Consider the following 15888-nt stretch of genomic DNA (forward strand, 5'->3'; position numbering starts at 1 on the left):
TTCTGTCCGATGATCGGGGCATTTACAGGTCACTTGCTGTTCATTTACAGGTCATTTCCTGTTTAGTTTGAGTCCTTTCCTATTCATTTGGGTGATTCCCAGGTCACTTCCTGTTCTGTAACTCAAAATAAGCAGGAAGCGACTCATCAAATACCCCAAAATCAACAGGAAGTAACTGAAAATCAACAGGTAAATGACCTTAAATGGCCCAAAATTACCTCATTGCCTGACATTGGCTGCCACTGACAGCCATAGACGTTCAATGCCTTTGAAGTGGGAGGGATTGCAGCGAATGAACATTCGGCTACCCTGCCAGTTCAAATGGATTGGACGTCTACTAGAGATAAACTCATTCCAATTCAGAGCAGAAGCTTGTTTTTCTGTTTATTAGTTTTTTGTAGAATATCCTAGAATGATTTCCTGACCAATGTATCGATAATCTTATCGTCAGATCGTTATCGTGAGCTTTGTATTGCAAATCGTATCGTATCGTGAGGTAACAAAAGGTTCCCACTCATACTAACTTATTATTCCTGACGATTGAACAGTGACACATACCTGTGCCAGGTGCTGACCACAAAGTTGCGGATATTGGCGATGCTGATGGGCCCACCCAGGATGTGGCCCAACTGAGGGTGTGAATTGCAGTAGGAGGTGGTGAGTGGCGACACGTAGATGGGATAGCCAATGGGCTGGTCGCACGATGAGTTGATCATGTTGCGCAGCGCCTGTTTGGCATTTTGAATGCTGCCACGCTCCGGGTTACGGTTCCGCAGAAACACCAGCTCCTGCTGCTGGCCCGCCCACAGGCCCCGCACGCATTCCTTGTTCACCTGCAGCAGATGAACACAATGTTCCAAGTCGAATCATCGTAGTGGAGGAGGTTGTATAAAACAGAGCTGCCACGAACAATTATTTTCATAGTTGACTCGTATATAAATCATGATATTTAGTCTTACTATAAACATTACTTTTATTGTTTTCCAATGTAAAAAACAGATGTATCATATATAATTATCATTTACTTTCATTGAGGACTGAAATCATTTTTTTCCCTTTAAAAAATATCATTTATATACAAATCACAATTTTTGTTTAAATACAGTGATCCCTCGCTATTTCCCGCTTCAAATTTCGCGCCCTCAGTAGTCGCAGACTTTTTTCCAATTAAAAAAACTTTAAAAAAAAAAAGTTAAGATATATGCATGCAAATCATTGTTTTCTTTTATATATATATATATCTCATTTCTATAAAAATGATTACTTTTGCAGTGCTTATACACCATTTATTAAAATATAAATACGTTTCTATTTCATTCCTTCTGACCGCCAGAGGGCGGTGCTTAGCACCTGGATATCTACGTGTGCGCAGCACAAAGATCGAGAATAAAATACCAACAAAGTCACGCCATTGGACGTGACCTGGGTGACGTCAGAGGTCGATAAGAGCCCCGCTCACCCAGCACTAGTTCCTTTTCTACATTCTCGCATCGGCGAAGGTCGTATTACCGCGCTCGCCGGAAGCCTCGAAACCGGCTTGGTTGGAGCTACGTGGATTACGTCCTCCAGAGGCTGCGAGCTGCGGCTGGACTATCGATTTCTTCACGTTCTGGATTATCTTCAGTTGCATGTTTTCTGTGAGTGTTTTCCGCTCCGGACTCTATTGATTGTATTGTTGTGAGTATATTTCGCTCTGATACGCTAATGTAGCACCGCGGCTATTTCCACCAATCATGCGGGCCCGCACTGGCTAATGTGTCGCCGCGGCGGTTTCTTCCGAACCGGGTTATTGATTAGGCTGTGAGTGTTTCCCGCTCCGCGCCATTTTTGTTTGGTGTGCAGTGAGTGTTTCCTCGCTCTTTGCATTTATACAACGGGAGTGTTTTTGCTCACTCTTTGCATTTCTACAACGGGAGTGTGTGAGTGTATTTTCGCTCCGCGCCTCCTCCAGCTGTAACCGAGTGGCTTGTTTGCTTCGAGCCTCAATACTGTGGACTGGTCCTCGAGTGTTATTCGCTCGGGGAGCCTCGTACTTTGCTGACTCACTCCGGAGTTCGTGAGTAGGGCTCGCACTGTGTGTAGGCATGTCGGGACCGCTCGTGAACGCGTGTGCTCGCTGTTTAGCCCACCTGAGCCCAGAAGACGGACACACTTTATGCCCGTCGTGTTTAGGTGTTGGGCATTTAAGAAAGGCGCTCACCGAGGAAGCGTGTCTTAATTGTGTCTGCATCCCGTTGTCGGAAAGGTCCGCTAGACTGGCTTTGGTGGAAAATGAAATTTCTCACGGCGCGTTGGCGTCGAGCCCAAAAAAGACGACCAAGCGCCATAAGAAGCAGCATGTTGGGGCCACCTCATCAAAGAAGGCTTGTGATACCGACCACATGCTATCTGCTAAGGTTGACACTTTGGCCTCTGAGTTCGCTCAGATTAAATCATTACTCCTGAATTTACAGCCAGGGGGGGATATGTGTGCAAACACAGGTGTCATTGATAGCGTGCCTGAGCAGGAGCACTGCAGTGTAGTTGGCCACCTGGAAGAGGACGTTGTGTCCATAGCAGCAAGTGACTCGCTGTTTAGGACCGGAGATGTTACCTATGGTGGTGACCTTGACATCGGGCCTTCTCCATGCCCCTCGGTAGCGGACTCTGACACTTCCGAGTCCCTACCCCCAGACTCTAGTCCTGGTTTGTCTTTCATAAAGCAAACTGTCCAATTAGCCCTTTCACAACTGGGTATTGAGACATTACCAGCTGAGAATTCGGTTTCTAATGCCTTCTTTAAGACCGCTCAAAAACCACAATTCTGTGTGCCAGCATCACAACCCTATATCAATGAGCTTCAGCTTTGCTGGACGGATCCTAAGTCGTCCACCCACTTGTCCCAAGACTGTAGGGCACTCAGCTCTATGCATGATGCTGCTCAATATGGGTTAAACAAGATGCCGTCGGTGGACAGCATTGTCGCGAGCCTGATAGTGGACCCAGCAGATGCTGCCCGCGCAGAGGCACGATGCCCGCGCCCACAGTGCCGGGTGACTGATGATCTCCTTACCAAGGCCTATGATGTTGCGGCTCGGATTGGCCGCTTGGGTAATACGTTTTCCCACCTTGCCCTGGCCCTTTCACAGTCATTGAGGGTTGCAGGTGTCAATGAAAGTTTACAGAACCTGAGCGATGCTTCCCTCCAGACATTTGCATATATGTCCAGAGAACTTGGCAGACTCATGTCGACACTTACTGTGACCAGACGCCAAGTATGGTTGGCACAGTCTCCTCTGACTGAGTCGTGTAGGGGTGCGCTTCGCACTCTACCTGTTGTTCCGGGTCAAGTGTTTGGCCCAGCAGCCCAACAAACCCTTGAGAGAGCTGTGGAAGCCAACAGGTCCCGGCAACAGTTTGTTGACCTGCAACGAGCTTCCAGGCCCCCCCACAGACGTGCTCCTACCTATCACTCTGCTACCAGGGCTCCACCTGCGCCGAGAACTGCACGTCCAGTTTCTGCGGATGGACATTCCTCTCTACGGCCTGTTTTTCGGGAGCCGACAGGAAGACCTCCAAGAGCCGACCGATTTCACAGACTTCAACACACTCGCCCCTCCAAGCACTCTACCGCTAGTAGGGGCAGGAACGGTAGAGTTTGACTACCATTGCCAGGGCCTCAGCCATTTTACCGAACTCCATCTCAGACGCTGGGTCGCCCTTGTTCCAGACCCATGGGTCATTTCAACTCTGTTCAGAGGTTACACTATTCAGTTCAAGCGTCGTCCCCCAAAGTTCAATGGGGTGAAGACAACAGTTGTGTCAGATCCAGGGAAACGTATGGCCCTCAGAAAAGAGATCGTAGAACTCTTACAGAAGGATGCTATAGAGTTGGTTCCCAGTTCAAACCTGTTGAAAGGGTTTTATTCAATTTATTTTCTTGTTCCGAAGAAGGACGGCGGATTTCGCCCTATCCTCGACCTGAGATCACTAAATTGTTACCTCAAGCGTCTAAAATTTCACATGCTTCGCACGACGGACGTTCTCCAATCAATCACTCAAGGAGACTGGTTTACAAGTGTGGATTTAAAGGACGCCTATTTTCACGTGCCAGTGGTACCACACCACAGGCCTTTCCTTCGCTTTGCCTTCGAAGGAAAAGCATACCAATACAGAGTGCTGCCATTCGGCCTCTCTCTTGCTCCCCGGACATTTACAAGATGCATGGCTGCGGCGCTGGCCCCCCTGCAGAGCCGCGGCCTCAGAATTCTTCCTTACTTGGACGATTGGCTTGTGTGTTCACAGACTCGGGAACAAGCTCTCAGCCACACCACGCTGCTGTTGGACCATGTGAAGCAACTAGGTCTCAAGGTAAACCTTTCAAAAAGTCATTTGATTCCCAGCCAACATGTGATTTTCATCGGCATGAGCTTAAGCTCCTTAACTATGACCGCCTCTCCGTCGCCACAAAGGGTGGACGACGTTCTCCGAACGGTCACGCGTGTCAGACACAGTGCGAGTCTGTCATACGGGACCGTCCTCCAGTTGTTGGGGAAACTGACTGCACTATCAGTTGTGGTGCCATTGGGGCTTTTGTTTTTGCGCCCGTTACAGATTTGGATGAACGGTTTGGGATTGGATCCCACCCGACATCAACGCAGACTTGTGACTCTCTCAGGGCGTTGTCATCGACTTCTAAGGCCCTGGATGGACAGGCAGTTCATATGCAAAGGGGTCACGTTAGGTTCTCTTCCCTCACGCCGAGAAGTGGTTGTAACGGATGCGTCGCTTTCAGGCTGGGGAGCAGTGTGGAACCACAGGACGATCAGGGGTGTTTGGTCCCCACTGGAGAGACTTTGTCACATAAATGTATTGGAGCTTCGTGCTGTTCGACTTGGTCTCAAGCATTTTCTCCCTGCGCTGAGTGGAAAGCATGTTCTGGTTCGGTCGGACAATACGTCCACTGTCTACCATATAAACCACCAAGGGGGGACCAGATCTCCTCTCTCACTGGTGGAGGCTCAAAAACTTCTCCTGTGGGCTTTTCCACACCTTCTGAGTCTCAGGGCAGTCCATCTTCCGGGGGTGCGGAACTGTGCAGCAGACTTACTCTCCAGGCAGAAACAACCGCCTGGGGAGTGGAGGTTGAACCCTGCTGTGGTTCAGGAGATATGGGGGAGGTTCGGTGTTGCAGAGGTGGACCTCTTCGCTTCAGAAGCAACCACTCATTGTCAACTGTGGTTTTCCCTTGCGGAACCGAACAGTCCACTAGGTCAGGATGCCCTAGCACACTCATGGCCAGACTCTCTCCTGTATGCGTTTCCGCCTCTTCCTCGCTTAATGGTGACTCTGCACAGAATCAGCCAGAGCAATCACAGGGTGTTGTTGGTCGCTCCGTTCTGGCCAGGAAGAATGTGGTTTCCGTTGATTCTCAAACATCTCAATGGGGATCCTTGGCCTCTGCCCCAGAGAATGGACCTGTTGTCCCAGTTGGAGGGGAGCATCTGGCACCCCCACCCGGAGCGTCTTCACCTTTACCTGTGGCCTCTGAAGGGCCGGACTCTCTGTTAGAGTCCTGTACAGAGGCGGTTGTACAAACTGTACTTGATGCTCGTGCTACGTCCACGAGGGCGCTTTACAGTAACAGGCGGAGACTGTTCAATAAATGGTGTAAGGATCACGATGTGGATCCTGTGCGCTGCTCTGTGCCAATATTACTTAGCTATTTACAAGAACTTCTTGATAAGGGACTTTCTGTATCAACCTTAAAAGTGTACGTGGCTGCGATAGCCACCCACCATGTTCTGGTGGATGGCCGATCAGTGGGCTCTCATTCCCTGGTGTGTCGGTTTTTGAAGGGTGCCCTTCGTCGACGGCCTCCAAGATTACCACGCGTCCCCACGTGGGACCTTCCGTTAGTCCTGGAGGGTTTGTGTTCAACCCCTTTTGAGCCTTTGGATGGGGCTGACCTTAAGTGGGTCACAATAAAAACTGCGTTCCTCCTCGCAATTACTTCAGCGAAGCGAGTGAGTGAATTACATGCTTTATCGATTTCTCCGAACTGTTTAAAGTGGAATCCTGACTGTTCTGGGGTTACATTATGGCCCAATCCGAGTTTTCTACCGAAGAGACTTTCAGCCTTTCACATTAACCAGCCAGTTACCCTGGCTGTGTTTAACGATGTGAGTGAACCTGACGGACATTTGCAAAGTTTGCTATGTCCTGTTCGTATGCTGAAGCACTATATTAGCGTGACTGCAAGCACTCGTAAAACAGATGCTCTTTTTGTATGTTTTGGTGACAAAAATAAAGGCTGCACAGTCTCGAAGCAACGCTTGTCACATTGGGTTGTCGAAGCTATTCTTCAGGCCTATGAATCCAAAGGTCTTCAGCCTCCTAAAGTCACGTGCCATTCCACAAGGAAGATGGCAACTTCCTGGGCGGCACTGAGAGGTGTTCCTCTGAATGACATCTGTTCCGCAGCAACGTGGGCATCGTCTTGTACGTTTGCCCGCTTCTACAGAGTGAATGTGGCAGCTCCTCACCCGGTAGCTTCAGTAGTGCTGTCGGCTTCCTCTCACCGTGACTGATCCTCGGTATGTGTGGTGTCTTCGTGACATTGTTGGTATAAAGTCATCCAGGTGCTAAGCACCGCCCTCTGGCGGTCAGAAGGAATGAAATAGAACGAGAGTTACTTCTGTAACTAAGGTTCTATGAATTCCGGATGACCGCCAGAGCTGCCTGTCACTCAGACTCCCTGCGAGTACATTCCGAAAAGGAACTAGTGCTGGGTGAGCGGGGCTCTTATCGACCTCTGACGTCACCCAGGTCACGTCCAATGGCGTGACTTTGTTGGTATTTTATTCTCGATCTTTGTGCTGCGCACACGTAGATATCCAGGTGCTAAGCACCGCCCTCTGGCGGTCATCCGGAATTCATAGAACCTTAGTTACAGAAGTAACTCTCGTTTTTGTTGTTGTTGTTTTGTTTTTTTAATTATACTAAACTTTGGGGAAAAAACATGCCTTATATGTATCTCTTTCCAATACTGTTAAATCTGAATAAATATATTGATACTTACGGGTTACAACACAACCTATTTTTTTTTCAATTGTTCAAGTTCATTCATTATTTAATAAATTTTTTTTTTTTAACTTTAAAGTTTTTTTTTCAGTTTAACACTCTTTGATCATTACATCCAATTCAGAAAAATAAAAAGTATATATTTTTTTTAAATTAAAAAATGCTACTAAAATAAAACAAGGTTTTTGCATTTAAAATGTTTAAAAATAATTATTCTTTCATTTTGTTTTTTTAATAACAAAAAAGATCTTAAAAAAAAAAAAATCATAGGATTAAAAAATATGTTAAAATATTGAAAAATAATATTTCACTTTTTCACTAAATTTAAAAAGTAGAAAAATAAATGAAAAGGAAAAATAGCATATTTGTACTATACAGAGCCCATTATAAATATATATGGATTTTTAGGTCAACAATGTCTCTAACCATCAAATTACCCAGTGATTAATTAAATAGTCGATTAGACGATGAATTGAGGCAGCCCTAATGTAAAAGCGAGTGCACCTTGATGACTCTGAAGCTGAGGTATCGGCGGTTGAGCATGATAATCTTGTACTCGTTGGTGCCCTCATCAAGCACGTGGCGCAGCGCGAGCAGCGATTGTGCGTTGGACAGCACGGCACTGCGCCACGCCGGATCGCCCTCGTGGGCGATAACCAGGTTCTGCCTGTGGGCCGTGATGGCCTCGAAGAGCACAGCCGGCTCGTCGTACTCGTCCGGAGAAGTAAAGTGGTCCTGGTGAAGTTTGAGGGACATTCGGATGCCGGGCACCACCACCTTCCTGAGGAGCTCCATGTCGGCAAAGATCCACTCGTCCCGTGCCGAAGAAATGCGGAAATCTCCTTTAAACAAAGCGTGAAGCCCGTATAGGAAAGACTCCAGGTTGCTGTGGGATGGGACATAAAGAGGTCAGTACAAAACTAATTTATTAGTTGATATTTGGTCACTTCTTTAAATTTTAGGGCATTTTCGGGTTACTTCTTGTTAACACACTGGCTGCCATTGACGGCGCTAGATGTCCAATCCCTTTTGACTGGTAGGGGCGAATGAACGTACTTTCGTTCTGTCATTCATTCATTTGCCCCTCCCAGTAAAAAAGGAGCCAACGTAGACGTGTGCCAATTACCGGTTTCAAGGTTTACTGTGGTATGCAAACATCAAGGTTTCAAAACCACAGAATCGTTCTCAAATCTTCCAAAGCCGAATCACGAATAATCTATAAATTGGAAATTTCGCACACCTCTAGTAAACACTGTCATGAACGTTTCCCACCAGCAACGCCAGTCAACTCCAGCGTGTTTAGTGTGTCTAGTGGTGGTAAAACATGTAATTTTTTCCCAACTGTGTTGAGAAAGTGTGTGTATAATGTAAACATAATATGAGTCATACACATTTGCTTTTTATAAATAATAATTATTTTTGTTCTGATGGTAAAAGTTGAACTGTGGCATTTATTTTAATTTTTGTATGAATATTTCTTTTTCTTTTTTTTTAACATTGTACTTATGTTCCAATTTGCTAATGTTTTGAAAAATAAAAATCCTTTTCATTCAATAAATATTTCATTTAATAAATTATTTATTATATGCCTCAGATATCGCGAAGTAACACATTTTGGAGCTGTAATTGCAATACGATGATACCGTGAAATTTTGGCTTTAGGCAGTACTTCTCAAATAGTGGGGCGGGCCCCCCCAGGGGGGCGCAGAGCGATGCTGGGGGTGGCGCCTATGACCTTGGGGAACATACATTTTTGCCGTACTAGAATAAAGTGTAATTGGACATCCACTCAGTGGGTGGCAGTGCCGCTCTCATTTTCAGCGTGTGTGCAGTATTTTTGAACCAAACAAGAGCACACAGCAAAGAGCATCGGAGATATGAAAAGCTAAGACAAGGAAATATGATGAACCGTACGCAGCATTTGGCTTTGACTTTTAGTACAGTGGGAGACAAGGAAAGACCAATCTGTTTACTTTGTCTAAAAATGTTCGCAGCGGACAGCAGAAATGATTTTTTTTAGCGAAAACGTGCCAAATGTTGCCAACAATCCTCCCGCTTGGTCAGTGTTACCTAAGTAAACCAGCAAGCACTGTCAGCATCATATAAGGTGGCATACCTAGTTGCTCAGTGCAAAATAATCCCACACCATAGCAAAGGAGTTTATACTGCCTGCAGCAAAAATAAAAACTGTCCCCCCGTCCAATGACACTGTCGTTTTTGTTCTATTAATTTTTGTTTTTTTTCAGTCTAATTGTTTGGCATATTATCCTGACGAGTAAATGTTGCTAATCAATTTGAATTTATTATTATTTATTGATTTTAATAAATTTTAATTTTCAGTATCAAACGGTCAAACTATGTAACTTGACTGTATTTTTATTGTATGGATGTTTTTTTTTTTTTTTTAACACTTTATTGAAAGTTGATCTATATTACTTTTTCTTTTATTATTAAAAAGAACACAATGTTATGCAGAGGTGTACTTATAATAATAAGAATTTTATATACAAATGACACTACAGTATATTTCTAGATGCGGCAGAGAGTTGGGGGGGGGGGGCACGGAACGTTTACGTCTTCCCGTGGGGGGCATAACAGAAAATAAATGAGAAGCACTGGCTTAAGGTTATCATACCGTTAGAATATCGTACCGGCACATCCCTAAACGAACATTTGCGCCGTCAACGGCACTGAAAGATGAGCGTTCACAACAAGGCCTCACAGTTTCAATGAATTTGATGCACATCTATGTCCATGAGAGACAATGAGTTAGTTTTGGGTCACTTCCTTCTTAATTTTAGGGTATTTTCAGGTCAGATCCCTTCAATTATGGGGCTTTATTTGCCTGGTACACCAGACTCACCGCTGTTCCAGCTATTGAGTCTGGCCACCATTCAGCGGATACAATTTCCAGGGCGGAGCAAGCCACACCAAACAGACAGCGGAGTGGACCAATCAGCGACGGGCAGACGTGACGTTAGTAAAACGACGAGGGCAGGACGAGGGACTTGCGCGCGGAACTAAACATACGAGGAGAGCGTTTAGAGAGTTTATTCAACATTGCTAGCGCGAGACAGACTGTTGTCAATGACTCGTGTTGATGTGTTTTTGGTAATTTAAAATTGATTTTACCGTCTGGCCGTGCCAGGCTAGGGCTTTATTAGGTCACTATCTGTTGATATTGGGTCGTTTTTTTCCCCTACTGGAAATGAATAGGGCCGTTGAAAATACAGTGAATGAGGAAATATTTGTCAAATTTTGGTAGAATGATATGTTTTTTGTAAAAAAAAACTATTGTGGTCCTTAATTTTTTTAAATGTGTAAATTATGTTGATTAAAAAATGTAGAGGCGATAAATTTTGAAATTTGAAAATTTCAACGTTTTTGCCATTGGCAATATGGGGAGCTTTTTTGTCAAATTGGGATTGCTGCCGTCTACCACTATCAGTGGCAGCCAATGAGTTAACGCTAAACTCATTCCAAGCGTTCTCCAGTGTTCGGGGTATCACACATTGCTTTAACCGGTCAGTGTGAAAGGGGTTGTAGGACTTTTGCGAGTTCTAGAATATCTATCGAACCTGGACATGTGATGAGCCGCCGTTCCGAGTGCCCTCCTTCCCAGCACGCACAGGCCGAAGCAAAGCAGCACCAGAGGAGAGTCTCTCTCGGTGTCCAAAGGCTACAACACAAATGTGGATGACATAGTACATATTCATACTTCAATGTGACGTTGCGCTGGTTGTAGTGAATGGAATATGGAAACAAATCAGGTGTGAGAACAGAGGTTTCGCTACCTTTTCTCTGCGCGAGTTGCAGTACTGGATCCAGCCCAGGTAAACGCTGCAGAAACTGTCTCTGGAGACGCCGGCCAGTCGGTGGTCGTAGTCCTCGTCGATGTTGGGGTTGAAGGTAGGATCCAGGTCCACGTAATTCTTCTCACCACACGCTCTCAGACCCTCCTTCATGGTCTCGTTGGACAGCCACTCTTCCAGCTTAGGCGAAGCCACCACATAGTAGATAATACCCTGACGAGCACAACAGGATTGTGTTTAGGGGTGCACGATATGCATTTTTTGAAACCGATACAGATATCGATAACTTCCTGCTCCTCAAAGCCGATATCGATACGATAACCGATAATATATATATAATTTTTAAATGTATATTCACATGGGTTTTTGAACACGTGTAGGCCAAAAATACTACTGGTGGATTCAGCATAGACTTGCCTTTGACCTAACCAGAATTTTCATGATGACATGAACATTATTATAATGAAAAAAACAAACACAAGAACAGTTTTGACTTCAAATAGAGTGCCCATATTTATTTTTTCAAATAAATAAAATTTGAGTCAATCACCGTCAATTAGTAAATATTATTGATGATGTGTTCCCCTGAACAATGAGCGCTAAACTAAAACAAATATAAACCCAACAGGTATTCTGCTTTGTCAGCAGATTAAACATTTGGTGCAAGAGGAGAGGAGACTTTTGTGGTCTTGATCCATAAAACAACTCAAACGCACACATCCTAATCCACCGACACCATGCCAAAATTAATATCGATAGGCCCGATAAAATATAATGTTATTGGATTTATTGGGATGACGTCATAATTCCTATTATCGAACCGATAATTATCGTGCACCTCTAATTGTGTTTACTGCACTTGATATCAAGAAGGGAAAGCATATGCAGAACAATATACACATAGTGTGGCTGGGCGATATAGTCTAAAAATAAAATCGGAAATTTTTCCTGATGTTTATTTTTTTCCATACAACCAACTAGGAAGGAGAGAGAAAACAAAAAACATTTTTTTCTTTAAATATAATTTTGAAATGCTCACCAAATGTAACAACTATTTCACTCCCAGATTTCAAGTTTAAAATGTTTTGCTTGAATGAATGTTATTTTCCGAGAATCGGAATCAGGTAAAAAAAAAACCAAAAAAACAATCTAGTTCTTAAAATATATTTATTTATAATATTACCTCATTGGCTGCCATTGATGACGATAAACATCAAAATTAATTTTGACTGGGATGGTTCTGCTCCCCAGACAAATTGGACTGGACTTCTATCGCCGTCAACGGCAGTGAAATATGATCACTCAATGTCAGCCAGTTGAAATGGATTTGAAGTCAATAACTGTCAAAGGCAGGGAATGAGTTAAGGGCTCGACACGCTACAAAATAATCCAAATGTATAAGGATATTACAAAAAAAAAAAATCAAAACCGAGATAACGCATCTTTTTTTTTTTAATATAAGTTTATTGAAACGTAATTTACAGTTGTGGTCAAAAGTTTACATACACTTGTGAAGAACATAATGTCATGGCTCTCTTGAGTTTCCAGTTATTTCTACAACTCTGATTTTTCTCTGATAGAGTGAACAGATACTTCTTTGTCACAAAAAACATTCATGAAGTTTGGTTCTTTTATGACTTTATTATGGGTGAACAGAAAAAAGTGATCAACTCTGCTGGGTCAAAAATATACATACAGCAGCGCTAATATTTGGTAACATGTCCCTTGGCCATTTTCACTTCAATTAGGCGCTTTTGGTAGCCATCCACAAGCTTCTGGCAAGCTTCTGGTTGAATCTTTGACCACTCCTCTAGACAGAATTTGTGCAGTTCAGTTAAATTTGATGGCTTTCTGACATGGACTTGTTTCTTCAGCCTTCTCCACAAGTCCTTAATGGGGTTTACGTCAGGACTTTGGGAAGGTCATTCAAAAACCTTAATTCTAGCCTGATTTAGCCATTCCATTACCACTTTTGATGTGTGTTTGGGGTCATTGTCCTGTTGGAACACCCAACTGCGCCCAAGACCCAATCTTCGGGCTGATGACGTTAGGTTGTCTTGAAGAATTTGAAGGTAATCCTCCTTCTTCATTATCCCATTTACTCTCTGTAAAGCACCAGTTCCATTGGCAGCAAAACAGCCCCACAGCATAATACTACCACCACCGTGCTTGACGGTAGGCATGGTGTACTTGGGGTTAAAGGCCTCAACTATTCTCCTCCAAACATATTGCTGGGCATTGTGGCCAAACAGCTCGATTTTTGTTTCGTCTGACCACAGAACTTTCCTTCAGAAGGTCTTATCTTTGTCCATGTGATCAGCAGCAAACTTCAGTCGAGCCTTAAGGTGCCGCTTTTGGAGCAAGGGCTTCCTTCTTGCAGGGCAGCCTCTCAGTCCATGGAGATGCAAAACATGCTTGACTGTGGACACTGACACCTGTGTTCCAGCAGCTTCTAATTCTTGGCAGATCTGCTTTTTGGTGATTCTCGGTTGAATCTTCACCCTCCTGACCATTTTCTCTGAGCAGCAGGTGATAGCTTGCGTTTTCTTCCTGATCGTGGCAGTGACAAAACAGTGCCATGCACTTTATACTTACAAACAATTGTTTGCACTGTTGCTCTTGGGACCTGCAGCTGCTATGAAATGGCTCCAAGTGACTTTCCTGACTTGTTTAAGTCAATGATTCGCTTTTTCAGATCCATGTATGTATATTTTTGACCCAGCAGATTTGATCACTTTTTCTGTTAACCCATAATAAAGTCATAAAAGAACCAAGCTTCATTAATGTTTTTTGTGGCAAAGAAGTATCTGTTCCAATCACTCTATCGGAGAAAAATCAGAGTTGTAGAAATAACTGGAAACTCAAGAGAGCCATGACATTATGTTCTTCACAAGTGTATGTAAACTTTTGACCACAACTGTATTTGCAACCAAATTTTGTGCTGCACAATGGAGCTGTGAATTTCTTTTTCTGCTTCTTGAGATCACTGCTGTACTAAAAACCCTTTTATGTGGCGAAAATGCTGGAATAGCGCTGTTCAAATGGGGGTGGGTGTCATTTTGATATACTTTTTTCCCCACTGTAATACTTTTCCGAGGTATTTGATCGGGACTCTGTGTCGCCCGTTCCTCAAAGTCAGGTGACTAATTCACATGCATAAAATATGTGATCGGGACATCCCTAGTGATTACTAGAGCTGGGAATCTTTGGGCACCTAACGATTCGATTACGATTCAGAGGCTCCGATTCGATTATAAAATGATTATTGATGCACCCCACTCCTTTTTTTTTTTTTTTTTTTTTTTTTTTAATTTGTTTTGTATATTAGTTCCAAAATTGTTCAAAAATCCTCTCAGGCTAAACCAAACTACTATTTCAGTATCAAGTTAACATATAGCAGTAAACAAATATACAAAAATAACAGTAAATAAAAAACTCCAGTCCCCATTCTATATCAGCAGCTTTAAACTACTTTCAATTAATTTAATGTTGTGAATCAACCGTTAAAGTTGTTAAAATTGCTCCTGTTATTCCATAATTTCTCTTTTGTCTACTTTCAACATGTGAAAGTTTTAAAACTATTTTAAAGATAGATTCAAGTCAATATTTTATATTAGGAGTATTTTAGATAAAAAGTTAATTAGGTTCGCTTGGAAGGTTCGCAACAGCAGCCTTGTAGGGAAGTGTACTGCTTTAAGATGGCGGCCGTTACTAACGCCCGCATCTAGTTTTTTGTAGATGTGCTGGCAACGATACCGAAGCTATAATGCATCTAGTCCTAAATAAATGATATCTACCGTAACATAATGTGGCTTGTAGCAGCTTTTCGGCAGCAGTCAGGTAAGTTGTTGTTTTTTTTTTTTATCTCGTGGCATGAGTTGAGCTTTGGCGTTACCCGAGGGGCCGGGTAATGAGAAGCATGATGTTTAGCTACTCTCGCTCCGTCCGTAATTGCGTACCGAAGACCGCGCGGCGCGCTGAGTGTGTCGTACTTCTGCTTTACTTGGCATATTTCAATAATCGGAATTTGGATATTTGTGAATCGTTCTCGAATCTTCCACGGCCGAATCGCGAATAATCTAAGAATCGGAAATTTTGCACACCTCTAGTGATTACTGTGTATTTCATGGGATGAAATGTGCTACAACAAAAGTGGGAGGAAAAACAAATTATTTGAGACGGTCCGCAGTATAAAACAGACCAAAAAAAAAGTTAATTCATAAAAACAATTTATCGAGCAGGCTTAAAGTGCCTATGACAGCATAAAGCATGTTTATTTCACGTGGTATATTATGCTCCTGAATGAAATGGACCACTTGGATGGGTGTGGAAGCAATTGATTTATCTATTCCATTTTTTTTTATCCTGCGCCATGAAAATGAGACGTCACCTGGGTCACCATCTCACAAAACAGCCATTGCTTTATAGCATGCAGATGGACTGCGGATTCAGCTGATTTTGCGGATTAATTTGTTTATTTTGCGCATCACGCCAGCCCAATGCGCTTCGGGCTTTTGTTGCTGCACCAGGAACAGTGGTGTGAGGCTTTTTGGATTTCCAAAAGATTCTTGTTCACCGCGATGGAAAAAACAAGTCCGACAACAAAGGAACCATTGGACGGACAAGGAAGTGATTAAGCTTTGTATATGTCAAATACCTGGATCATGGCAAATGTTTCAATAACGTATAAGGTGATAATACTACTCCTGTTTTGTTTACATTTCGGCATTTCCCCATCTCTCCCCGGCGACGAGCACTACCTGCCCGCCGCTGTGGGCTGGCCGATTGGTGTAGACAATCAACCCCACCGCCGTGTGTGACATGAGTTGGGGTAGATTTGTGTGATTTGTCATTTTCAAAAGGAGAGAAAAAACTTGGAACCCGGTTCGGGTTACAATGTCGGCTAGCTGTCACCCCTCTTGTTTTGTTTACACTCTTTCCTCAGTTTCCGAAGCCGGGGCAGGGAAATGACAAAAGCCGGACTAACTCCGGTGGCATAAAATACCGTTCGGGA

General features: G+C 43.6%; 1 protein-coding gene across 2 annotated transcripts in view; it reads right to left on the reverse strand.

Annotated features, from left to right (window-relative positions):
• pcnx1 (pecanex 1) overlaps window positions 1–15888 on the reverse strand; it is a 104914-nt gene that overhangs the window by 19336 nt on the left and 69690 nt on the right. For both annotated transcript variants that reach the window (XM_057860366.1, XM_057860367.1), the window contains exons 28-31: window positions 10857–11087; window positions 10641–10741; window positions 7567–7948; window positions 559–833 (exon numbers count right to left, since the gene is read on the reverse strand). In XM_057860366.1, coding sequence (XP_057716349.1) covers window positions 559–833; window positions 7567–7948; window positions 10641–10741; window positions 10857–11087 — 989 coding nt within the window. The remainder of the gene's footprint in view (window positions 1–558; window positions 834–7566; window positions 7949–10640; window positions 10742–10856; window positions 11088–15888) is intronic.

Source organism: Corythoichthys intestinalis, chromosome 15 (assembly GCF_030265065.1).
Source record: "Corythoichthys intestinalis isolate RoL2023-P3 chromosome 15, ASM3026506v1, whole genome shotgun sequence".
Taxonomy (NCBI): Eukaryota; Metazoa; Chordata; class Actinopteri; order Syngnathiformes; family Syngnathidae; genus Corythoichthys; species Corythoichthys intestinalis.